The sequence below is a fragment of the Solanum tuberosum genome, unplaced genomic scaffold (genome assembly GCF_000226075.1).
Source record: "Solanum tuberosum cultivar DM 1-3 516 R44 unplaced genomic scaffold, SolTub_3.0 scf00152, whole genome shotgun sequence".
Classification (NCBI taxonomy): Eukaryota; Viridiplantae; Streptophyta; class Magnoliopsida; order Solanales; family Solanaceae; genus Solanum; species Solanum tuberosum.
In genome coordinates this window covers 179860-205834 of record NW_006239078.1, presented here as the reverse complement: position 1 = coordinate 205834, position 25975 = coordinate 179860, and the positions used below count along the sequence as shown (strand labels likewise).

Genomic DNA, 25975 nt, shown 5'->3' with positions numbered 1-25975 from the left:
AAAATGTGATCCCCCCCCCCCCCCCCCCCCCAAAATCACACCACTCTAAATATAAAATATACTTTTAACATGTCGTAGCATGTAATATAATTTTATTTCAAAATTACATTACGAATCTTACTAATTTATCAATGATTATAAGTATTAATCGTTATGAAATCAAATTAAGAATCTAAACTCTATAAGTTCAAAACACATATTCCAATTCCTGAGTTCAGAGTTCATACAGTTTTAATCGGTTTAATTACCGAGATGAATCTAGGTCTAGATAAATATTACTTATAATATAGCTAAACACTTAAATTCATCAATAGTCTTATTTAATGACGTATTATGAAAAAAAATCTGTTAATTAGTTACAATCTATTTAGTGAAAGTATAGAAACATATCAACGACGAAATTCATAACGAATTAATCTCAATCCACTAATAATACAATATAAGTTAAAATTGAACCTACACATATGACCTATTTGAATGATTTTTTCTCGTTGTCAGTATATAAAAATTAAAAATGATGTTATACATGGATACTCTATTAGATGTAGATGCTAGGAATACTTATAGGTGTTTTATTTTAGCAGGCTCGAGATGTATATATAGAAATTTGTATAAATTAATGTACGTATGATAATATGGGGATTTGTAATTTGCACGAATGCAATTAATAGGTCACCCTCCTTAAAAACTGGAGGACCTAACAAGACTAATTTCTGAATTTTAATAGTACTAAACTCAATATAAGACAAATATTAGGGATCGAAGTGAATATTTTTATTTTTTCCCAGATGATAAGGATTACTGTTTCCTTGCTGTTTTCTCGGTCATTTGTCTCTAGAGTAATTTTAGGGATGCTTCTTGACTAAACAACTTTGAATTTATTAAAATTACGGGTCGTGGTAGGATGTATAAGTTGTCGATATTTATTTGTAAAGGTCTCGAGTTTGAGTGTGAAATAAATTGTGTTGAGGAACGTTTCCTCCGTAAATAAGTTTTACGCGATACAAATTTGAATTAATCGGATAGTAATGTGAAATCAGGCATCGGAGGGGAAATCGGGGACTTGTTAACTACATTAATGACGTATTTAGAATTTAGGGCTGGTTGATTCTTCTCTTTGTATATGTGTTCTTTTGTTCGTCATTCAGTATTTGGTATTTTCTTGTTCAATTAATTCTATTTTGTATTGCGTAAAACTCATTAAAAAAGGAAAAAAAATCCCATTTCATTTATAGGACTCGAACATGAGACTCTTTATTGAATTAATTTCGCTTAGTCCATGATATTTGTGTTTAGCAACATGTACACTTTTGTTGATGATATTTGTGTTTGATATGAAAGAAACATACTTAGAAAATAAATCATTTTCTGGCAATCAAATATTTAAAAAAATTAAGGACTTTTTTGAAAATATTTTTATTAAAATAAGAAAAATGACTTTATTTGCTTATATTTTTCTATATTAGTAGTTTTTAATTAACTTATAAATTAACGGTGAGTGAAACTGAATTTCTTCTGAAAAGTATCTCCCACGTTAAACTCTTGACAAGGTGATAAAAACACCACTTTTTAAAATTTTATTTTTGCTATTACTTAATGTCCTCTAAATGTTTATTATGGAGATGACATAATTGTTAATCAATTCTCATAATCAAAGAAGTGTGGCACTAATTAAAACAACATGAAGTGGGATTCTTGGATTAAGATAGAAAATGTTTGAAAAAGCCACTAAGAAATATTATTTCAATATATATTAAATATGAACTTGTTAGTTAAACTTTCACAATCAAAGAAATTCTCTTTCTATTTTTTTTATATAAAAAAAATGTCCACAAGTGTTGGCCATTATATAGATTTTGGTCTTGTTGAGTTTTTGTTCCCTTTTAATGTGACATTGCTGAGATTATCAGACCCTACCAATATACATACAATCATTTATATGACAAAATATTATTCTCTCTTATGATTATAAAAAATATAAAAAAAAATTATAATATCTAAAATCAAAGGGGAAAAAAAGAAAAGAAGAAATGATGACCCTATTATGGACTCTTGAATGACTAAAGTCACTATCAATACAAGAATCTAATAATATGGGAACATTTTTTCTATAAATATTTTTAAAAAAAATTAATTCATATACATTAGCGATCTAGTGCATGCAGGCTATTTTTATTCTGTGGTTTGCGAGTTATTGCATAAGAGCATAAATTTTATTTTTTGTGCATCCAAAGAGTTGTAGTTGCGAGTTGACAAGTTACCACAGTTGAATAATAGTTTATTAAAATACTAATGAAGTATATTTTGCTTAATTAACCTCTTTTCTCTTTTTCTTTAGTTACTAAGCTCTACTTTAAGAAACTTATTTTAGTTTTTAAGTGTTTGGTACCAAAAAAAAATGAAAAATTATTTTCTAGCAACTAAACATTTAAAAGTATTTATATCAATATAAAAAGAAAAAATTACCTTCCTTGCTTATATTTTACACATGTATAGCCCATTTAAAATATTTGTAAATTTAGTGTTTGGATAGTGAAATAACACTACGAAAGAAAACAAAAATTAACGATAGATGAATTTCATTGCTAGACAACATATTTCTGTTATTAGCAATAAAAACTAATTTATTATTAATTCATAGCTATTTTTTATTTATTTTTGTTTTTGTTTTTGTACAACCTTAAAGATGGACCATAGTACATTATAATAGTTATTGGTGGCAACAACAATCGGCATGTTGGACAAGTGTGAAGAAAATGGTGACACACTTTACTTACTGTAATAAATAAAACTAATTAAATACAATGTTCAGAATGACATTAATTAATTCATACACTTTTACACACTAGTTAGGTTCAAATTAAAGAGTCAACTCAAATTTCACATTTTATTTACTTTGAAAAAAAATTAAAAGTTTTTTATATATAGTTTTGTTTTAAAACTTGAAAGTAACGAGATTAAGATTGTGGTGAGATGAATAAGATTATTCAATCTTTAACTAGGTTTTGAGTCTAAGTCGTTCTGAAAGGCGAATTATCTTTGTAAGAAATATTTTATTTTATGAGAAAAATTTTATGATGTAAATATAAATTAGCCAGAGATCAATGCAGGATCAAATATCGGATAAAAATACCGTTCGAAAATAAAACAGACATGATTCGTAATTTATAGATAAAATGATTTTTTCGAGTCCAATATTTATGTTAAATTAATTTTCAACGAATTATGATTATATGAAATGAGTTCTTTTCGTAATCTATAACTTAAAAGGTCAAATTGTTTGATCTTACATAATACTGTGCATAATATTTTACTAGAAATACTTTGTTTTCGTAGTTTGTTGATACTATATGTTGATTTTTGTATTTTTAATTATCATATTATTTTGTTATAATTTTTGTTATGTTACCATCTGCCGTTTGTTGGTATTAAGTATAGTTATTTTATACTTTCGTTACTGCTTTTTTTGAGCCAAAGATTTTAACGAAAATAGTCCCTCTGCTTTTGAGATAAGGGCATACGTATAAAATAAAAAAAAACTTTGCTAAAGTGATAAATTGAGATAGTGGCCATCATTTTTTGTTCTTTTTTTGAAAGGGCATTTTATTGTAGTTCAAAGTATAGTATTTGTTCATATTTAGATTTTTCTTTATAATGATTACTTAAAAATTGTTATAAAAATAATTATTATTTCATTTAAACTTGTAAATTAGACATGATCAGTGGGTCACCTAAATACTGTCTCCCTAATAGTTGATTGCTAACATATGAAGTGCGTGTGTTGACTATTTGTTTCTGATATTTTTTTTAAGGAATTTGACAATACATAAAGACAAATAAAATTATTTAATGTAATTTCTTTTTTACGAATGATACAACTTATTCATACGTTATATTTATCAAAACAGTAAAAATAAAAATATACATAACAACCATCCAAATAAGATCACGTTTTTTCTCAATGAGACCTTAAAAAAGTGACAAAATAGAGGTTTTAAAATTTATATTTTTATATTGAAAGTATCTTTAATTTATTTAATTCTTGGTACATTTCTTTTTTTTATATATAATTTTAATATCATTGTGACTTAGGTAATAAAGTTTCGTTTTGATAAAATTTAGTGAAATTTTAAACCAATTTAATATACATTCAAATAATTTCAACATATAGTAGCGAACAAACGTACATAATGATATGATTCTATATTTTATACTGAAATTACTATATATTGTCAATCTCAAGCTTTTTAATAATTCTAACATCGTTATAACTTACCTAATACATATAGCTATAATATACTGAAATTTCAATTTAATCTCATATTGTTTTTTTTTTTTTTACTTTTTTGAAAATTTCAACATATTCAAATATTATTTTTTTTGTAAGAAAAAGAAATTGTCCGCCAGCCCGGATTCTTCGCGGCTTTGTTCGAGACATATTTTCTACTATGCAGTGCTAAAAAGTTACTGTTTCCTCCCCCCCCCCCCCATATTATATTTTACTTTATATATTTTAGAAACTGTATGAAAAATATAATAATGTAAATATATTTAAATAAATCACGATAAATTTATTGTTTCTACTTTACTATCGAATTCAAACTATGTCGTATAAATTAAGCATAATTCTTAAATAACACCCCATTATTTTATTAATAAAATCACGTACAAGGTCCTTTACTTTTTCACTTCTGATAATACATCGCTGCGTTGAGGATTTATTGAAATAATCTATTTATCTCACAAAAAACATAAATAAAATGAGTGTACACCCTAACACATGAATATACTAATAAAGATTGTAGTATAATGATATTACTCTTTCATTTTTAATTAGAGGTCTCAAATTCGAGTCGTCCTGAATATTGAGTTATTTTTATTAGGAAGAATTTTATTCCTATGAAACTTTCCAACGTGAATTCAAACCGAAGGATGAAAAAAAGATGGAAAAATTACCCAAATACACAACTTATTTTACAATATTCACTAATTTTCCCTACCATTTAAAAAAAATACAAAAAATTCTACTCTTTTTTATTCTCGGATACATCACTATACATGATGTATCGGTTGAATATATCATTATTTTACGCAATGTATCGATTAAATACATCACTTTATGCGATATCGGTCGGATACATCACTATTTGCGGTATATCATGACATTGAGCGATATATTCAAAATCAGGATACGATGTATCAAGACATTTTAAAGATATATTCGAATTCTACCTAATATAAGAGATTTTTGAAATTTGAAAAATGATAGGAATATAATGTAATTAACTGTTTAAGACAATGAAATTTGTGTAATTCTCAAAAGAGAATAAAGAAATTACATTACATAAATATATTGTTGTTGTAATTTTTAAATACCACCCTTATTATTTAATTAAAATAACTTACTAGCCCCTCAACTTTTTCACTTTTTCCCTAAAAATCCCCCTTTTTTTCCATAGTTTCTTCAAATGTTGTCCCTCTGAATTTACGCCGAATGGCAGCTGAAACCGCTCTTTCCTCCCATTATATTACACCACATGCTCTTCTCATAAAAAATCTCTCCTCTCTTATTCTCTACCAACAAAAAAAAAAAAAACTTTATATTATACAATTTTTCTCTCTTTATTAACTTATTAAAACTCTCAGTTTCTTGTTTTTCATCTTCTTCATCCTCTGCTTTAAATTTTGCATGTTAACTTTTTCAAGAATCCCTTTTGTCCTTCTAGTCAAAACAACAACAAACAAGTAGATAAATCAAAAGTTTTTATATTTTTAGACACCCTTTTGTTCAATCTTTAATGGGTTGTTCTTCAAATGGTTAATCAAGTTTGATTTTTTTTTTTACTGGGATTTGGTTGTTTTTAGGATTTTCTTGAAAAAAAAAGGAGTTTTTGAGTTTTTTTTTGTTTTTATAGAATGGCTCCAGATAACAACAACTGGTTATCATTTTCTTTGTCTTCTATGGAAATGTTGAACTCTACTTCTTCTCATCATCATCATCATCAGAGTAATAATAATAATAATAATTCTTCTATGCTTCATCATCATCATCATCATCATCAATCCAACATGAAATTTGATCTTGCTTCTTCTCCTGCTGATTCTCATCAGTACTACTTTGCTGATAACTTCTTTCCTCATGGTATGTTTTTGCATCTTTTAATCTCATTTTCATCTGGTGAAATCATAATAAAGATTCCGTCTTTAATCAGAGTTCTCGAGTTTTAGTTCACAGACTTCCTTTTAAGTTCAAGAGCTAAAACCTCATTTTTTAAAAGATTTAAAAAAAATTAGTTTTAGTTATGAAATCTAGTTTTAATAGAGTTTAAGAGCTAAAATCTTAATTCTTAATCAGAGTTTTTGAGTTTCAGCTACAAAAGCTAAAGCCCCATATTAGTTTTTGTGACTATATGAATCCACCTTTAACCAGAGTTTTCAAGTTTTTTGCTATAAATATGTGTTCTTTTTAAGTTTAGAAAAAACCCCATATCATTTTTTTTTGACTAATGTGAATCTAAATTAGTCGAGCTAATAACACTTTTAATCAGAGTTCTCGAGCTATAAAAACTAGTTTTTTCAGTTTTAGAGCTAAAACCCCATATCATTTTGTTGTCTGTTACGACATGAATCTAGATTAGTCGAACCAGTAAATTTCGAAACTCAAATGTGAAATGACAAATAGAGATTTTGACTGAAGTTTTTTCTTTCATTTGGTTGTTGAGGAAAAAGACAAAGAGTATGCAACCGTGTGTATGATATTGTTTCGGTTACTGCTAAAAACATTTTTTTCATTCATCATCATCTCTTATTTAACAGACTGTTTTTTATTTTATTAAATTAAATTAAATTTAATTTTCTTAGCTCAGCATAAGTTTTGTTTCTATTGTAAATAAATTCAAAACTTGGTCACTAAGTTTTGGTCAAAAAAAAAATTGATCTCATTTTTATCTCATTTTTCTCACCATTGTTGCAGGTTGGTCTAATCCGAAACCTCAAGTGATGTATTCAGAAGCTGAAAAGGAGGTGATAGGATTAAACATCAATACAGATTCTTCGATTTTTCAGAACTTTGTTGAACATCCACCACCAAAGCTTGAGGATTTTCTCGGTGGTGATTCGTCTTCACTGACTCAAGATTCGTCTTCGTTAACTCATATCTATGAAAATCCAAATGGGTCTGCTGCTACTGCTGTTTATAATAACTATAATGAACATCAAGATTTCAAGAACATTACTGGGTTTCAAGCTTTTTCGACTAATTCGGGTTCGGAAGTTGATAACTCAGTTGGTACTGAGTTTGGCACTAATGAGTCATGTAATGATTTGGGTTATTCACAATGTGTAGCTGCTGCTGCTGCTCCTCCTCTGCTGCCTACGGGCGGCGGAGGTGGAGCTTTGTCGTTAGCAGTTAATGCTGCTACGACTACTACTAATCAGTGTTCGGGAAATGAAAAGGCGATTGTTGCTGTTGCTGATTCTCAGAGTTGTAAGAAAATTTCTGATACTTTTGGGCAAAGAACTTCAATCTACAGAGGTGTAACAAGGTATAATTTTTTTAATTTTTTTTTATATGGGTGTTTGATATTTTAGTAGATTTAGATGAAAAAATAAGTGGGGTATAATTTTCTTGATTTTTTTTGCAGACATAGATGGACAGGAAGATATGAAGCTCATCTATGGGATAACAGCTGTAGGAGAGAAGGCCAAGCTAGAAAAGGGCGTCAAGGTAGTACAAAAGACGTAACTTTAATTTATTTTTAATCGTATTATTTTGTTGTAGTTATCGTTTTGTCATCATGTGTTTGTGTAGTATTTTGTTTTTCTTGATTTGAGATCTGATGGTCTATTGGGAATAGCCTCTTGATCTCTGAGGGTAAGTGTAAGGATAAAGTCTGGGTATACTCTATCCGTCCGGGATCGGGACCTCGATTACGCGGGCTATGTTAAGACTTGAGTGTGATAAGAAAGTTGCATGCAATTGAAAGGAGTTTGGGGTATTTTTTTCTTGCTTTCAAATCAATAAATGAAAGCTTTTAGGATGATTGAGTGAGTGAGTGAATGACGGAAATACAAATATTTGCAGTTTTGTTGTACTTTTGGTGTGTGTTTCACTGCAACAAATTTTCTTCTCTGTGCTGTGCTGCTCCCTATTCTATATACTATTAGTACTGCTGCTGCTGCTGCTGCTGCAGAAATGGTAGTTGTAGTATTGGTATTCCTTTTTTTCTCTTTGTTTTCAATTATTCTTTCATATTTGATCAGATTGGCAGTCATTTTGTTCATGTTTTTGGTGTTATGGTCTTTGTTATGTCATATGCTAAAATGTTCTTTGTATGCCAACAATTGTAAAAAATACGTCTTTGTTCTTCGGTTTAGTAGTGGTGTTAGTATAGCGCGTGATGTGTGGTAGCGGTGGAACCAAGTAGGTTCATGAACCCTTTGATGTCGTTTATATATGGTTGAAATCGTTTTTATGTATGTTGAACTTCTTTGACTTTTTCGTGTTTTTCTTTCTTCGTATTTTGGAACCCTTGGTGAAAAATCTTGGCTCAGCCACTGTGTGTTGGTTAAGCCTAAGGGCAAAAGCCGAACATTTTAGTGGAGAAAGGTAGAAGAGTGAGTCAATTATTCACCGAGTTTCAAATTGTCTCTATTGACTCGCGGAAATTTTCCGTTAAGATGCACACTGATGACTCTTCAAGATTTGTCCAGAAGTTATTCTACTTCTTTATCCATAGATTTTTTCCTGTTATACAGCATCTAAAATGACTACACCTTCTATCCTACCCCCCACCCCCTCCTGAGAGTACACATACCTCAGCTAGTCTAAACACTAGCTAGCTTCTGGTACTCTGAAAATTATCTCAGATTGCTTTTACTTTTTTGCTTTTTCCCCCCTTTCATTTCATGGGCCAGTCACTCTCATTTAGTTTGACCAAAAGTGTGTCCAATCTCATTCCCCACACATGAAAATTTTAAATGAACTCCCCACCATATTCTTTAATGTGTAGTACATAGCCAACTTTTGAACCAAAGGGAATGATAGATTTGACTCATCAGAGAATTGTTTATCTTAATTGATCTTCAATATGAATTCGTCCTTTTGCACTTTAACGTCCCGAAAATAGTTTGAATCCAAGTGCTTAGTTAGTAAATACTCCATTCATATCAGTTTATGTGACAATGTTTGACTTGATACAAAGTTAAAGAAAGAAATAATACACTTGAAATTTGTAGTCTGAAACACGTTTCGATCATGTGTGTGGCTATAAATTATATTTGTGTCGTAGTGTTTGACTTGACACAAAGTTAAAGAAAGAACAAATACACTTGAAATTTGTAGTTTGTAACACGTTTCGACTTCCGACCATGTGTGTGGCTATAAATTATTACCGTAAGGGGGAAAGGGGTATTGTAAAGTTAAATTGTTATAAGAAGAGGGAGTATTGTTCGAATGAAATCTTGAGGATTTGAAAGCTTAAACGCCTATTTACGAGTTATGTTGTTCGGAGTCCTAAAAGTGCAACTAGGAGATGTAGTGCATTTTTGGAGGATGATTCGATATGGCGGTGACGTTAATATTTTGGAGGGTCGGAGAAACATAGTTCACAAGTCCATGATAACAAAAATATGTTTATTTTTTTCCTAGTTTGGGCAAGACACAAGTCACTATCTTACCAACCTACAAAAAGGATGTCTACAAAATGTGTTAAAAGCTTAAGCATGCTATTGGCTTTTCTGTTTTGTTTATACTCTTTTTTTTTCCCTTTTCCCTTTAAACACTTTTTATGTTTAGAATCTTGACTAAATATCGTCAGCTCATATAATCTAATCTTCAACTCCTTTTTTTCTTTCATGAAATGGCGGGATCGCGCTTTCTTGCTATAATTCAATCTACAGTGTACTTAGGTAAGTTCTTTTCTAGTCTTATAATTACATGTTTAACAAAGTTTAGCATAAAGTTGAGATTTTTATATTTCAAAATTTTTCGAAAATGATGAATAGGTGGATATGACAAAGAAGATAAAGCAGCAAGGGCATATGACTTGGCAGCTCTAAAGTATTGGGGTCCCACAGCTACCACCAACTTCCCTGTAATATATACTATTTATATACCTTATATTAAATTTTTGCTGTTGTTTATGGGCATATTCAATTATTGCATGGAAAGTGACATGACCATGAAAATAACAACTTGTGTCTAAACTTGGTTAGATTTTATTTTTTCAGGTTACTAATTATACTAAAGAATTGGAGGAAATGAAACACATGACTAAGCAAGAATTCATTGCCTCTCTAAGAAGGTTTTGCCTTGATTTATTTTCTAATTTCTTATTGTAATTGCTTTTGTCTTTTTTTGTGTATCAATTATTCTTATCGGATTATGATGTTCAAATATTTTCAGGAAAAGTAGTGGTTTCTCCCGAGGAGCTTCGATCTACCGGGGTGTGACAAGGTACCAATTTTGTTGCAAGTTATTACTCCCTTCGTTTCATTTTACTTGGCACATATAAGGCTAGTTTAGTAAAATGCACTAGATTTTTTTTAAGGATTGTGCCAAGTCAACGTAGACCAAGTAAATATGAAATAGATGGTATACCTTCTTAAATTATTGTCAGTGTCGTATACCGATCTTAGTAATACTGTGCTAAATTATGTAAGATCACATTTGACGGGTTCGGTTCATGGTGATTTTCAACACAATACATGTGGAATTTTTTCAGAAGTGCAATGGGGTTTGATAAGAACCTTAAAAGTTGGACGTGTCGAGATTAAAAAATGTTGTAGTTCTTTAATTCCTCGTTTCGTTAGTGGCGGTGACTTAACGTTTGATGAAAACATTGCAGGCATCATCAACAAGGCCGCTGGCAAGCGAGAATTGGCCGAGTTGCTGGAAACAAGGATCTTTACCTAGGAACATTTGGTAAATTATTGTTCTTAATATTCAAACTGGAATTAGAACTATAAATGAATTTGGAATTACGCGTCTTAATGTTAATTGAAATTTGGATTATATTGTCAACAGCTACTGAGGAGGAAGCAGCGGAAGCGTATGACATAGCAGCCATAAAGTTCAGGGGAGTGAATGCAGTGACCAACTTTGAGATGAATCGTTATGATGTCGAGGCCATCATGCAAAGCTCTCTCCCCGTTGGTGGAACCGCTAAGCGTTTGAAGCTCTCCCTTGAATCCGAGCAGAAATCATCATCGAGCAATAACAACCACCAGCAGCAGCAGCAGTTGACTCAATGCAACAGCACCAACAACATCAATTTCGGGGCAATGCCACCCGTCTCTGCTATTCCCTGTGGAGTGCCATTCGATAACACCACCCCTGCTTTCTATCACCACAACTTCTTCCAGTACCTCCACCCCGGCAATGCAAGTGTCCCCGATGCCTCCAATGCAGCTGCAATGCCGTTGCTGCCCTCGGCTGCTGACCTCTTCATCTGGCCTCACCAATCCTATTGACCAACCTCAAAATGATACAATAGCTAGGCTAGCTAGTTTTTACTGATTAGCGAAACTCGACTCTTGGTAATGTGTTAGATCGTCTATTGTTTTTCGTACTGACCTCTTCTCTCTGACCCGTGATAACGTTTTAGTGTAGCGTTTAACTGGTATCCGGTATCGACAGGTTCAATGTTGTAAAGTGCCTTCAATTCTAAGACTTTATAAAGTAGTAGATGCAATGTTGACAGGGTACTTAGGGAGCACTCATTGTGGAAAATTTTTGCTTTCTTTTCCTCTAGGTTCCATAAGCTTTCTTGAGCTGCTCCCAAGGACCATATGGATGTTTTGCTAGTCAAATTGACATAGAAAAAAAAAAGAAAATGATATAAAACTCTTTACATTTTGCAATTTGCCTGTTTTATTTGTTCTTCATTTGTTTTGTCATTCAATGATGTAGCATTTTACAAATCCAACCTAATTTTTGGAGTGAAGTTTGGGGAGGGTAGTAGAGTGTATGCAAATGTATGAAGATGTTCACGTAGATTCTTGGGGTGTACGCAATCTTACCTTTGTCCTGTGAAGGTAGATTCTTGGGTGTATGCATTCTTACCCTTGTCCTGTGAAGGTAGAAAGATTGTTTTCGATAGATGTTTGGTTTGTATGCAATCTTATACTTTGCGATAGACGGTTGGTCTGCATGCAATCTTATACTTCTCTGGTGAAGGTTTTTAGGTAAACACTCTATGTGTATGCAGTTTTATTTTTATCTTGTGTAAGTAGAGATAGATAGAGAAGGTGTTTATGGTAGAGTCTCGATTCAAATCAAGAATCATGTCATACTAGAATCAGGAAACATGTCATACTAGAATTGAAGAGTAAGATAATAAGAAAGTAATACAACAACGCATGAAAAGGAAATCACACAACACTTGACTACTTACTAACCTGAATGTTCGATTTCATAATTTCATATCTAGAATCACGACTCTGATAAGCTGTAGGTGTGTTATGTCTTAATCATTTATTAGTGTAACAAGATTACAATATATTTTCAGTCATTTACATAATCAAACTAGAAATTAGTGAATGAATACTAAATAAAGAGTTGTTAAATAACATCGACCTGAAATATCATGTAACTAAAGGTGTTTCAATAAATTTATCTAAATATCTTCTTCCTTAAATTTTTTATTTAGTTTAAAAGGAGGTCATTTCATAGCTTTTTTTTTCTTTTTCAAAATCATTTCAAAACAGGACAGGCTGCAGTAGACCTTACCCTAACCAAAAGATGGAAGTGAAATGGCAAATAGTCAACAAAAGACACCTATAATGTTTTGACAAGATTTTTCATGATTTAAATTGGGCTAGATATCAATTCAAATTTTAACGAGTTAAAATACATAGGTAAAATGAGCTGAGTTAATAAATGAATGAGTCAATGCATTGCATCAAAAATGATTTTTAATGGCAATTAATTAACGGTAATAGCTTCATTGCCACTAAAAATGTATTTTTAGCGGCATTTAAAACTTTTTGTAAATGTCCCTAAAGTCTATAGCGACGCTGAATCCAATGACAATTAACTAATGCCGATAAAAGTTTTATCACTCTTTATTAATGTGTATATTTATTATCGGTAAAGGTTATTTTTATTGTAGTGATACTTAATCATAATTTAGACGGATTGGTCGAGTTATGATTTCATGGGTTGATTTTGTCATCTCTATGTATAATAACTAGCAAGTTGAGATGTTATTGAGATTGCATTCTGAAATTTTCAACATGGAAGTGATGGATGTTATCAACTCAATCAAAGAAAAGTTGATGATCTTTTAAGAAGATATACTAGTTACATCATATAAGGTTTTTGATGTTTTGTCAGTTTGAAACCATACTTTGGCCCATTTCTCACTATGGTTATTAAACAAACACAATATAATATTGAAAAAACATTACAGATAGAGACAATATTTGTTACCTATTGGTCAAGAAAGTTTTGTCCAATTTTTCAAAATGAGCTTTTTCCCTTTGTTTCTTTTGTGTGATTGTTGGGTCGCTAAAGTCCAATATATTCATACGATGATAAGTGTAATGGATATGCATATATTAAGATAGATATGCGGTCATAAGTATTAGATGACAATAAATGTGATTGTGTTCGACAGAAAGTGAAAGTACACATATCGAGAATAAAATGAACAAATGTCGTTTGAGATAGTTTTTTCATGTTCTGCATTGACTTCCAGATGGATCCATAAGTATGAACTCATAGTGAATGAAGGTGAAAGTAAAAGTGCACATATCGAGGATAAAATGAAAAAATGTCGTTTGAGATAGTTTTTCATGTTCTGCATTGACTTCCAGATGGATCGATCTATAAGTATGAACTCATAGTGAATGAAGGTGTTAAAATAGGTCGATATACACCTAAAACTACATATAATGAACAAACTGTCTTAAAAGACATAGTCTCTTATAATCTTTGTAGACCTAGCAAAAAATAGAGCACAATCAAAGAAAAAAAAAGCTTTATAGGCGATAACAACATGTTTATATGTTTATTTTTAGTTTCTAACTAAGATTAACGCATAATTGTTGTTATTGCTACAATATCAAAATAGTTATGACTAATAATAAATTCTACCTCCTTAAGTAGAGATAAAATTTGTATATACATTATATACTCTTCTTCTCAGACCCCATTTATAAAATTACGATATGTAGTTATTGTTTGACAATTTGAGAGTATAATAAGAGTTCTTAATTGTATTCCATCTTTTCTCTCATACAATCTTATGAAATGTATGAAAATTAAAGTTACACACAAAAAAAAAAGCAATTCATTTGAAACAAACAAAAAATATACAAGACGAGGAATTGGGCCGGTTAACTATCTTAACCGGCCCAATCCCTTATGGGCCATAACCAAATCGGGTTCAACCTTTAAAGCCTCTTCAAAAGCATTATGGGCCTCAATTTTCAAGCCCTTAATCTCATAACATTGGCCCAACAAACAAAAGGCCTTAGCCCGATCCGAACAATTCAATTTCACAGCTTCCAATAGATCCATTAAAGCCGAATCAACCCGTCTCTTCCGGTTCAACGCCACCAGTAACTCCGCCCGTTTCAGCAGCGCATCGGCTCTTTCACCGCCGGACAACGACTTCACCGCCGGCGGAGATAAGGCGGAATCCAACGATTTTAAAGCGGCGAGTTTGTGTCCGATTAGATCGAGAGATAAAGCTTTGAGAATATGAGCTGCTGGATCTTTAGGATCGATCGATAAGGCTTTATCAGCTTCGCCGGCGGCGAGTTTAGCGAGGTTGAAGGAGGTGGATTTTTTGCTCCGATTGGATTTTGCACGGGAGAGGAATTGGGCGCCTTTGATGAAATGGGAATTGGCTTGGTTTGTGGATCGGGTTTTTGATCGGAGTCGGGTTAAGGCTTGTTTGGGGAAATTATATATGGTATAGAAAATTCCGAGAGTGAAAAGAAGGATAACTAGCTGAATCAGTATGTCTGTTTCCATTTTTTTTTTTGGAGTGACAGCCAAACAGGGACTATGCTTTGAGCTTCACTAATTCTTGTGTTTTAATGGAGGACTGTATTTTTTTTTTGAGTTTTGGTGGTGGTGGTCTTTATTTTTGGAGGCCCATAGACAATTATAGGCCCATTGGGCTCGAGTAATTCGAATTTGTTTTGCGTAAGACTCATTAATAAGTAAAAGAATCGAAAGTGGTTAATTTGGCATATTACCAAATTAGCCTCTATTGTTATACATTTAGATATAGGGATATTGAGAATACGCCTTAAAGATCAATAGTTAAGAGTGGTTTTGTTAGAATAGGCAATAATGAGATCATTGTTTTAGTTGATGATGCGAAGACGAGTTATTAGTAAAAATTGGAGGAGTAAAATGAAAAAATTCCATTTTTGCGAAGAGAACAAGATGTTGCTCCCCTTACCTCTTTGTTAATCTTTCTCTATATTTATTATAATGAGGATTGAGCTGTCTATCCTCTTTTCTATTTCGACTTCTTTGAAAGGTTAAAGAGTAGGAAGGGAGCTAGACCTGTTTGCTCTTCCTCATGAATCATTTTGGATGTAATTTGTCTAAACACTTGATTAGAAGCTTTGCGTTGGGATGAAGTGGATAGAATTACACTCGTTTTCTTAAAGATCCTTGTTAAAAGAAAGGACTTGCTAACAAGTTTTTTGATATTTAGAGTTCAAACACTTTGTTTAAGGATGAAGAAATCTTATCAATTTGTAAAAGTAATGCATCTTATATATGAAGTATCATTTTTTCGATACCAATCTAAAATACCAAAAGAAAAGGGTCCTCTATGGTTTATTTTAGAACTTGAAGGGAGAAAAATAGAAAAGGAAAATAAATTAGTTAGTTTTGCTCTTTCCTTTTTGTTTTTAGTTTCTTATTCGATGTTAATTCTGATTCATGCAAAGTAAAGCCTATTTAAAGGGAAAAACGCTCGACTCAAACCCGAAACGTCTTATTATTAAGTGTGGAGAGTCTGAAATGAGCTGTTTTAATCCTTTTCCCATATGTTATAATGATTTAATGAAGTACAATCACTTGGTTTTTACTGCATCAATTTTGTGCTGCAACATTTTCACATCCAAATATTGAGACAGAGTGTATGACAAACTCAGATGTTTTTGATACTGCTTCTCAGAGTTAAGATGTACAGCATCTCGAAAACTTTCAACCCGAAAAAACAGCTAGTGGAATAATACTGGATTGAACTCTTGATTTTACAAGATATATGTACAAACAGAGAACAAGTAGAGGAACAACTAAGAGCAGCAGATGCAGAACATCGATTGATGATGAGACTCGATGATATCAAGATCAAAACATTACTCCATAACGAGCTGCATATGACGATTGAGATCCTTCAGATAAGTTGTGCTACTGTAATCTTCTAAATCACAAGCATCCAGCATCAATGCTCTTCCTCCTGTCGATTTCTGCTTCATGTCTATTGGTAAGTTCTCGCCTTTCAATAGCTGAACAGCCTGCATTGTCCAAGAATTTACAAACATTCAGGCAAAATGATCATTTTGTACTATTCAATATCATTGTGTACCAAATTGTATCGATGTATTTGAAGTCAAATTCAAGTTAGGTTTTGTTTGAAATCCTTGTTTTCGCGGAAGGACAGGTTATCTAGATCACTAGCTCTATGACCAAGTATTGCAAGGTGTTCAAGTCTTCATGTAATCAATAAGTTAGGTTTCATTTGAAATGTCTTTGTACTTTAACACTAGAGTTGTAAATAGGGCGGGGTAAGGCAAGTCTTAACCAAGCAAAGTTTTGACTCGGTCTACCCTGTCGTGTTTATCATATTTTGCTATCTTAGACCTGCCTTGCCCTACCCTGCTAGGTCTTTCCCAATTTAAGTTTCCAAGGTGTCGTTATCCATCTTTGTCCAGCTAGCTCATAGCAAAATGTAAGATTAGTGTACGTTGGAGTGGGGAGGGGGAGGCGAATAGCAACCTCCTTTGTGTAACCAACCCCTTTGATCCACATGTTTGAGTTTCTTAAAATCAAAATTTGGAAAATAGCAATGCTCGTAATGTAAGTATAGAGATAGGTTGCGAAGATAAAGACATACCCGTATCATGTTAGGACGCATGTTTGGCAAGTGGTGAATGCATGTAGAAGCTGTAAACATAGCTCGTTTCATCTCAACAACATCATAGGCATCTCCTAGACGAGGGTCCGCTAATTCCTTAACATTGTTCTGTTCCAGCATTGGTTTTGCCTATGGAAAAATAACACCAGATATGAATATTTCATCCAAAAATGCAGAACAAAAGGGAAAATATGACAGCCAAACCAGACGCACGTCCAGGATTCAGAATGAGGTAATCTTATTTTACGTATACATTGTTCAAGTTGAGAGTAATGGGTTCAGTTGAGGCCATACCGACATTACAAGACTCTGTCTGGATGAATCAACAGCACGACGACCAGTTATAAGCTCCAATAGCAGAACACCAAAGGCAAAAACATCGGTCTTCTCATGAACAATCCCGTGCATAAAGTACTCTGGTGCCATATATCTGAGAACCATTTTTGCCATATTTTAATAAACTAACACATCTAAAAAGGCAATCGAACTAAACTTTACATACCCGAAAGTGCCTTCAATAGGAGAAACAATATGATGAACCCATTTTTCTGGCAGCCACTTTGCTAGTCCAAAATCAGATATCTGCAGCAACACAAACAACAAAGAAGAAACGTTCGAAAATCTCAAGCAACTGACATGAAATTATTCATTGAAAGTAAAGTTTCGAAAGCTAAACAAGATTGAATTCAAACCTGAGGTTCATAATCTTCCGTTAGAAGAATGTTTGAGGCTGTAATATCTCTATGGATTATTCGCCTTTGGCAATCACAATGAAGATAACATAATCCTTCAGCTACGCCAACCGCCACTTTATATCTTATTTTCCATTCAAGGCACTCTTCTCTACCTGAAATGCTGAGTTCTCCTTTTATCAGTCAAAACTACATCACTATTCCAATTCATCACATTACATTTCATATTCTACTAAATGATGTACTATATACACACTCACAGAGTAAAATCCGTTTGCATTGTCATCGTATTTAAACACGTTGTATTCATCAAAATGTGACATATGTGATTTGAACCTTATGACCTTTTGCAATTTTTGAACCACTTTTGCCACTACACAAAAGCCTTATCTTATTTCAAGAGGATTTCGTAGGATCGTTATCCTTAGTCCTAACCATTGTAGCACGTGTGTCGCCCAAGGCATAAGGGGCATGATGACTACATCATCCTCACCTTCCTCCAACTTATCACTAACAGTCTGTTCAGGGTTCCAAACTCAACAAAGGTAACTTAACACGATAGTTGTGCTCATTGTAGGACTTAACCAACCCCCTAATAAGTTTCAAAGTAATTTTCGACAAAACGGATTCAATTAAACCCCCTTGTCTCCACCTAACTCCACCCCTAGTTGTAGTATGCTAACCACTTACTATGAGCATGACTTTATAAGTGTAAAAATTCTTTTATACTATCAACGTTAAACTCTTCGTTAGATGATACATGTCCAAGTAACAAAGCATTATACAAGAAGATCAAGATTAAGTGAGAGAGAAATACAGCACCGTGTAGTACGGAAGAGAGGCTGCCATGGTGCAAGTACTGAAGAACAAGGTGCAAACCACCATCAACGCTGAAACCAATTAACTTAGCAGCATTAGTGTTGTTGATATGAGCAATGATTCCTAACTCAGACAAGAAGTCTCCAACTCTGTCCTCATCATTCTTTTCTTTCTTTGTTATTTTCTTGACTGCAACAACTTGACCATCTTGTAAATGTCCTTTGTACACTTCTGCATGTCCTCCTTTGCCAATTAAGTTATCTACTCACATTTTCAACACATAAAATTAGTAAAGTATTAGCATAAATTACCTACAAAGGAAGTTTATGTTGGCACCTTTTGTTTGAAGTTGCTTGCAGATTATGCAATCTATAATTATAAGAGTTTAGTAGTAAATTAGCTTGAAAGTAACATGTTTTATGTAGAATTGTGGGATTCTTGGCAAAGGTGGATTCAAGATTTGAAAGTTGTGGATTTTTTATTGACAGTGTCAATTTAATATACAATAGGAACTCCGTTCATAATCAAATAATCAATGGATTTCTTAATCCTACAGAGTCCATGTGAACTCATAGATGACACTCTTGATCCGCCCCTGATTCTTGGACAATTGGACCCCTAGTTCTTGGACTACTTTATTATTCGTCTTGAGTCAATGATAATGGCTTTATAGGTGCGATCAGACTAATGGTCAATGAAATGGTGAAAATCATATAAGTTCAAATTCCAACAAACATAGAAAAAGCTAGGATATTTTTTTTATAAAATGAGAAATTTCGGAGAGGTAGGGCATGTGACTCGAAACTTAATAGATAATTGGCTCGCCCTTCTACCTTTCTGCACTTAAAACTACCAAGTAAACTTTTTTTTCCCATTTATGTAAGCCTTGGTAAGTACTAAGTAGTTATCCAATATTTGTGTGTGGTGACTCGACGAAATAGTAATTCTACACGCAAGCTGGCTCAAACAAGACCTTTATCGACAAAAAAAGGAAGACAAGAAGCTGCTGGCATGTGCAAGATGAGTACACCTGCAGCTGCTCCAGCTACATCAACTAGGCCTTACTTAAAGCAGAAATTTTAATTCTGATGGGACAAATTGAAACATCAAGGCCCATACACAATAATAGATAAAATAATTGGATTCATGGTTAGTTGTCACTCTCTCTTAGGAATGGTTCAAGAATTCATATTTCTACATTTTCTTACAAAGATTACTAATTTGCCACCACTATTACATTTTAAAGTTTTTATAGAATTTGTTTAAAATTATAACAAGGGGTGTTTCAAAATATAAAAAAAGACTTTTAAGTATATATCTTTTGGGTTGGTAAGTGAAGCTAGTAGTCAAATGGTGTAAATACGCAGGTCCCCACTAGTCCTTTTTGGGGTTTCCCACCTTATGTCTACTAGGTCTGATTAATTTAAATTTTTTATTCTGGTGATAAAACGTTCCTTATCTCTTCAATTCTTAAGTTGAGGTTTTATCAAAAACAACATTTCTACTCTCACAAGGTAGAGATAAAATCTACGTAGACTCTACGCTTCTCAGATCTCATCTCATGAGATTATACTCGATATGTTATTGTTGTTGAAACTCACCTTATCATAAGAGATTACTAGTATTTGCCTTATCTCTACAATCCTTGAGTCGAGAGGGTCTATTAGAAACAACCTCTCTACCCTCACAAGGTAGAGGTAAAATCTCCATATACTCTATGTTTCCCAGATCTTATCTCATGAGATTATACTGAATATGTTATTGTTGTTGAAACTCACCTTATTGGAAGAGATTACTATATGTTTAGAGCTCAAACACAAGACCATTCTTATCACCTCACCTCGACCTTTGGTGGTGGTTCCCACAAGTCACTATCAATTTCACTTTTGTAATAAAAATGTTGAGCAGTCCATGTTTACTTTTTCTGCCTTGGGCCAAAGAAAAGTCTCAAGATCAAGTACTAGGCTTCTTTGACTGGTGAATGAGAATGTGGGGTAGTTGAATTCCACAAGAACCCAACATTTTAAAACTATACTTAAATGTGAACTTTATTATTTAACAAAGACAATAGCATGCGGCCTTAATATGCACAAAAAAGTACTCTGCATATGTCCCATGCCTATCTAGGCTCCTGCTTAAAAAGTCAGTTCGATGCACAAAATATTATGTATTAAAAAGATTGTGAACTTGAGAAAATAGAGAGTAAGATGATGAAGACGGGTAAAGATAAAGGACTCACGGTGAGTTCTTACATGTGATACCTATGACGAAAAATGGGACGATGAAATTGGATTTAAAAATAAAAAACTGACATGATTCTAAGCTGATAAGGTTTTGAAAAAAGGTAAAACATGACATGTTAGAGCGAACCCTTCAATAGGAAAATGAAGTACTTCATATTAACATTAAAGAGGCCATTTATCTATCCTTGATCTCCCAAATGAAGAGAACACATTACAATTAAATGGAACAAGTTTCTCTAGACACCAACGGAAGGGTGGGGGAGAGAAACATACTCTTCCTCTCCAGAGGAGTCAATTGATTCCACTGATGGCGTCTTTCTAGCCTGGGCAAAAGAAAACAATCATAATATCAGATTCCCAATTCAGCTGTTATGATACAAATGAGTGACAAACACAATGCTTCTTTTATTTATTTCAATTTTTTTAGAAAACAAGCACATTAGTTTATCAATCAATAATTTCTCCGAAGTTTGATTATCTATTTAAAGAAAAGAGAGCTATTTTCTGTTTTTCCCCACGTATATAGAAGTTCCATAATTGCAAGATCTATCCAAAAGGTAAGAAATAATTCTCAAACTACAAGTCAAACTTTGAGTGTTCTAGACACCAGAGAAACCCCACAGATTTTACATAATACTCCCTCCGTTCACTTTTACTTGTCCATATTTCCTTTTTTGGTTGTCCCTATTTAGTTGTCCATTTTGACAAATCAAGAAAGAACAACAAATTTTTTCCTATTATACCCTTATTTACACTTCTTGAAAATTGTAAAAGTGTATGTTGTTTCCCTCCAATTTATTTCACTTGAATTCAAATAAGTGATTGTAATTTTGAAGTGAAAAGTTGTCATAAGGGTAAAATTGTAACTTCACTGTGCTAATCATTGTTGCCTTAATCTGTGTGTCATTTCTAAAGTGGACAACTAAAAAGGAACGGAGGGAGTATAAAATTAGGCACAACTTCACATGGTTCACCTGTTTGTGAATTTGATGGAACATAAATGAAGAGACAAATTTTGAGATATCAAAATGAACAATACATATAAATTATGGGATGTGATAAATAAGTCATTAATAGCAACATAATCAGTATATTTCCACAAAGTGGTGTCTGAGAGCGATAGAATATACACAGACTTAATCTCTATCTTAATAATAGAAAGACTGTTTCTGATAGACTCTTGAGTCTCGATTCAAGGATAACAAATAAGCCTAGATAATGTAAAATTTTCTTTTTAATATACTATTAAAAGAAAAGGAGTAATAAAACAATTCATTGTATTTCTCCTGAACTTGCAAGCTAAATTCATTTTATTAATAATAATGAATTACTAAATACTATGTATATACTACATGTAATTATAATTGGAAATTCTATGGTTTATTAGAAGGATAAGGATTTTAATGAATTCAAAATTTTGGGTGGAGTAGTAATAAAGTATTGTCTTTGTCAAAATTAATGGTCATAACCCTAATCCAACTGTCCCATGTTATAAAAAGCAATGAACTTTTTGGATTTTTGGTAACCCTACAATAATTTAAATTTCTTGCAAATGAATTTCATTTGGTTTAATTAGCATTTGCTATCATACAACACAAATTTATAAATAGAGTCTGGAGATGATAAGATATATCCATATTATTTTCCGTCTTATGAAGTAGAGGGGTTATTCTTGATAAACACTCAGCAGAACTCAACATTAATAAAGTTTTTCCCAAAATATACTTTATTCTCTTTCAAATGAAAAATTGTCTATGTTTCTTAAACAAGAAAGAGTATATGAAAAAATTAACTAAAATAAATGTGCAAAATACCTGTTTCAATAACTAAGACAAAATTTTAGCAATAAAACAATGTAAATTTCTTTCTTTTTTCATCAAAAGTAACAAAAGGTCCACATTTTATTGCTCCCATATGTTTCAGCATCCCAAGAACAAATGGGGAACATAGCAATTTTACAAAGAAAGGCACCTATACCTTTGAGAAAAGATAATTTTGAAAACCACCCATAAAAAGTATATTAATAAAAAATTATAGTAACACCAAAGTGTGATCTACCTATCAATAAACTAGAAAAAACCTATTAAAAAAATACTCCTTTCGTTTCAAAAAGACTGCTTTCCTTTTTAATCAGTTTCAAAAGTAACATTTTAATTTCAGTTTTTCACGTGACATGTTTAAGGCCACAAGATTAAAGGGCAATTTTGTACATTTGACATAACTTTAATTTAGGACCACAAAATTCAAAAGTCTTTTTTATTTTCTTAAACTCCATACCAAGTCAAACTAGATCATTCTTTGTGAAACAGAGGGAATACTTACTTCTTTTACTTCAAATTTACGTGTCTCACTTATATTTTTATCTGTTTAAATTGGACAATTTGATGCACTAAATTTTCATTATATATAAGGTTTAAAAAATAAATTCAAATCAGTCTATCATACATAATTTTATCTTATATTTCTGTACAAAACTGTTTTTACAACTCGCACTCATAATCTCTTACTCACATAAAAATAACTTTATCAATTACACCAAAATTCCCCTCAAAGAAAATATATCACTTTCTCTTAAATATTACCCACGATAAATTTAAGATTACTTATAATATATCGATTCCTATATTTAATATTTTCACTTCAATATCAAACATAACATATTCAAAATCTCACCAGATTAAAAAACATATCAATACTTTACATATATTTACTCTTAACACAAAAAATTTCAAAAAATATTAGTAATTTTTTATAACTTCACGTTCAATCAAACTAAATCACATAAAATAAAATAGAAAAATTAACATCAAACATCCTACGAAATAGTTAAACGGCACACAAGATGACTCAGACAACACAAATTCATATAATTCAAATTATTACCCCCAATTCCCAAAGCAAATATTATAACAACAACAATAACATATTGAGTATAGTAGATATCGAGTACCTAATCAAAAATAAATAAATATCAAACTTCACTATGAATATCGAATACCTGGCGAGAAATTATTAGTAGCTTGAGCAAGTTCATCAAGGCTAAAATTCCTCCATGATGGCTTCGGAACAACAAAATCATGGCAATCAATTGTTTCTTCTTCAGCACTTCGAATTCTCGACAGTAATTTCCTCTTTATATTCTTCTTCGCTAGTAAATTTTCATATCCAATTAATAATGGAATCGCTGATAATCTCCGAATCGATTTTCTCTTCATCTGATCGAACAAATTCTTAAATCTCAACCCTTGTCCTGTTTCTTCTCCACCGCCGGCGGCGGCGGCGTCGGTTCCGTCGGAAACGGCCGGTTTTTCGCCGACGGGAGACGGAGATGAACCGAAGCTCCGGCTTCTTTCGCCGCTGCTTATACTGCTGTTATCGGAATCCGATGTACCTGATATGTGAATTTCCAAAACTGCCCTTGGCGATAACTGGTCGTTATCTTTTTTCTCATTTTTCTCACCTGATGAAATTGTAATTTCCACTTCTTCTTGTTCCTTTTCTACTTCTTGGGTTTTTATTTCTTCTTTCCCTCCATTTTTTGGAATTTGTACAACACTTTCACCTACAAAAATAAAAAATAAAAAATAAAAAATACATACTAAAATTTTAATAAACATTAAGTTTGGAATTCATAATTATAAGTATAAAATGAGTTTAATTAGTCACGTAATTAAATATCTAAAATCAAATCTATTTATCGAAGTGCTTCTTCGTTTGCTCAAAACGGTTCTATACAAAATAAAAGATCATTTCGTTCTATTTTTAGTAAAAGGGCGGAGGGAATTTGTATATGTTGTTATAGAAAGTGCAGAAATATCTAGAACTGAATGCAAAAAGTATGAAAAGACATCACATAAATCAATCACGTTTAAATTCTGAATCCACTTCTGTTTCTGTTTATATGTAAAAAAAAATTAAAAGGGGTTTATTATAAATACTCATAAAAGAAAAAAAGGGAAAGAAAGGAACCTTCCATGGTATATTTGGAGATGTTTTTGTTGTGTGAAACACAAATGAAATGAATCTAAGAAGCTTCTTCTAAAATTTCAAGAATTTTGGTTTGGAAATTGAAAAGGAATTTAGAAGAATTAGAATATATTCTATGAAGGTTTACATTTGAGGTTCAATCATGATTAATAATAATTCTTCTCCCTCAAAGAAGAAAGAAGAAGAAAAAAGAGAAAAATGGTATATCTTAGAGAAGTTGTGATTCTTTTTTCTTTGAACCTCAAATGTTGAAGAGAGGCAATAGAGAGAAAACCGGCTATGTAGTACTTGGAATATTATTATGTGTGGTTTACTTACATTTATATGCTAAATGGAATTATAATATTATAATATAAGGTGTGTTTGGTACGAAGGAAATAAAATGTTTTTCAATTTTTTTATGTTTTAATATAATTAATAATAATAATAACATATTTAATGTATTAGTAGAATATTCGATAGCTATCGTGATTCTGTTGATTTGGGGTAGAGTATATTACTAAAGGTCGTCGGATTTTCAGATGGTATATCTTTTGAGTCTACAAAAAAGTTGTGACAAAGTTTATTTTTTGTTCCGTCGTTCTTGTTTCTTGCTTCTTTTGTTTTTTCCGTGTAATTCTACAAATGAAATATGAGGATATTTCATCTTGAAATATAGAGAGACATTTTCTCATCGACCCTCGACTTAAGGATATTTTTTTTTTCATGTTTGTTTGATCAAAATATTTTAGAATATAAGTTTCTTAAGGATAAGGAAAATGATTACCTCTGGCGTTGAGTATGCAAATAAAGTTTTAGAAGTATCATTCAAAATTGATTATCTTGTCCTAACCCATCCAACATCTCCAACCCCCACATCTTGACTATCTCGATCTCCGACTACCCCCCAAACCTCATGTTTTGTTATATTACATAAAAATATTTTTGAGATAATATATTTTTTTATTTACTTACCAACACTAGATAATAAGTAAGAAAACCACATATTTTTCAGAAAAAAAAACATTTTCTTTCATACCAAACAAACCCTTAAATATATAATTATTTTATTTTATTTGGTTGATGAATCCTAGCCGTTCGATTTAGACATTTATGATTTGTTTTTTCCTTGATGAGATCTCAG

The 25975-nt window shown here is 32.0% G+C and overlaps 3 protein-coding genes across 3 annotated transcripts; 1 reads left to right on the top strand and 2 right to left on the bottom strand.

Annotated features, from left to right (window-relative positions):
• Positions 1 to 5507: 5507 nt before the first annotated feature.
• LOC102582990 (AP2-like ethylene-responsive transcription factor AIL7) lies at positions 5508 to 11656 on the top strand. The gene is made up of 9 exons (XM_006353213.2): positions 5508 to 6142; positions 6974 to 7544; positions 7644 to 7726; positions 9901 to 9909; positions 10006 to 10094; positions 10231 to 10304; positions 10406 to 10456; positions 10848 to 10924; positions 11027 to 11656. Exons 1-9 carry the CDS (start codon positions 5917 to 5919, stop codon positions 11470 to 11472), a joined length of 1626 nt encoding a protein of 541 aa, XP_006353275.2. The 5' UTR covers positions 5508 to 5916; the 3' UTR covers positions 11473 to 11656.
• A 2544-nt stretch (positions 11657 to 14200) lies between these two features.
• Positions 14201 to 15272, bottom strand: LOC102601514 (uncharacterized). Its single transcript, XM_006353099.2, has one exon. The coding sequence runs from the start codon at positions 14981 to 14983 to the stop codon at positions 14345 to 14347; it is 639 nt and encodes a 212-aa protein (XP_006353161.1). The 5' UTR covers positions 14984 to 15272; the 3' UTR covers positions 14201 to 14344.
• An 843-nt stretch (positions 15273 to 16115) lies between these two features.
• Positions 16116 to 25139, bottom strand: LOC102601171 (receptor-like cytosolic serine/threonine-protein kinase RBK1). The gene is made up of 8 exons (XM_006353098.2): positions 24835 to 25139; positions 23864 to 24427; positions 18626 to 18883; positions 17804 to 17958; positions 17614 to 17693; positions 17406 to 17541; positions 17091 to 17240; positions 16116 to 16491 (listed from the first exon to the last, which is right to left on the bottom strand). The coding sequence occupies exons 1-8, from the start codon at positions 24839 to 24841 to the stop codon at positions 16333 to 16335; spliced, it is 1509 nt and encodes a 502-aa protein (XP_006353160.1). The 5' UTR covers positions 24842 to 25139; the 3' UTR covers positions 16116 to 16332.
• Positions 25140 to 25975: the final 836 nt, after the last annotated feature.

Excerpts from the sequence above, each read along its gene's own strand:
- LOC102582990 (XM_006353213.2), top strand. The coding sequence starts at position 5,917 with ATGGCTCCAGATAACAACAACTGGTTATCATTTTCTTTGTCTTCTATG. Across the intron at positions 6,143-6,973 it reads TGATAACTTCTTTCCTCATG|GTTGGTCTAATCCGAAACCT; the intron begins GTATGTTTTTGC and ends CCATTGTTGCAG. Across the intron at positions 10,305-10,405 it reads TTCATTGCCTCTCTAAGAAG|GAAAAGTAGTGGTTTCTCCC; the intron begins GTTTTGCCTTGA and ends AAATATTTTCAG.
- LOC102601514 (XM_006353099.2), bottom strand. The coding sequence starts at position 14,983 with ATGGAAACAGACATACTGATTCAGCTAGTTATCCTTCTTTTCACTCTC.
- LOC102601171 (XM_006353098.2), bottom strand. Across the intron at positions 17,959-18,625 it reads CCTCTCTTCCGTACTACACG|GTAGAGAAGAGTGCCTTGAA; the intron begins GTGCTGTATTTC and ends TCAGCATTTCAG. Across the intron at positions 17,694-17,803 it reads CGGAAGATTATGAACCTCAG|ATATCTGATTTTGGACTAGC; the intron begins GTTTGAATTCAA and ends GTGTTGCTGCAG.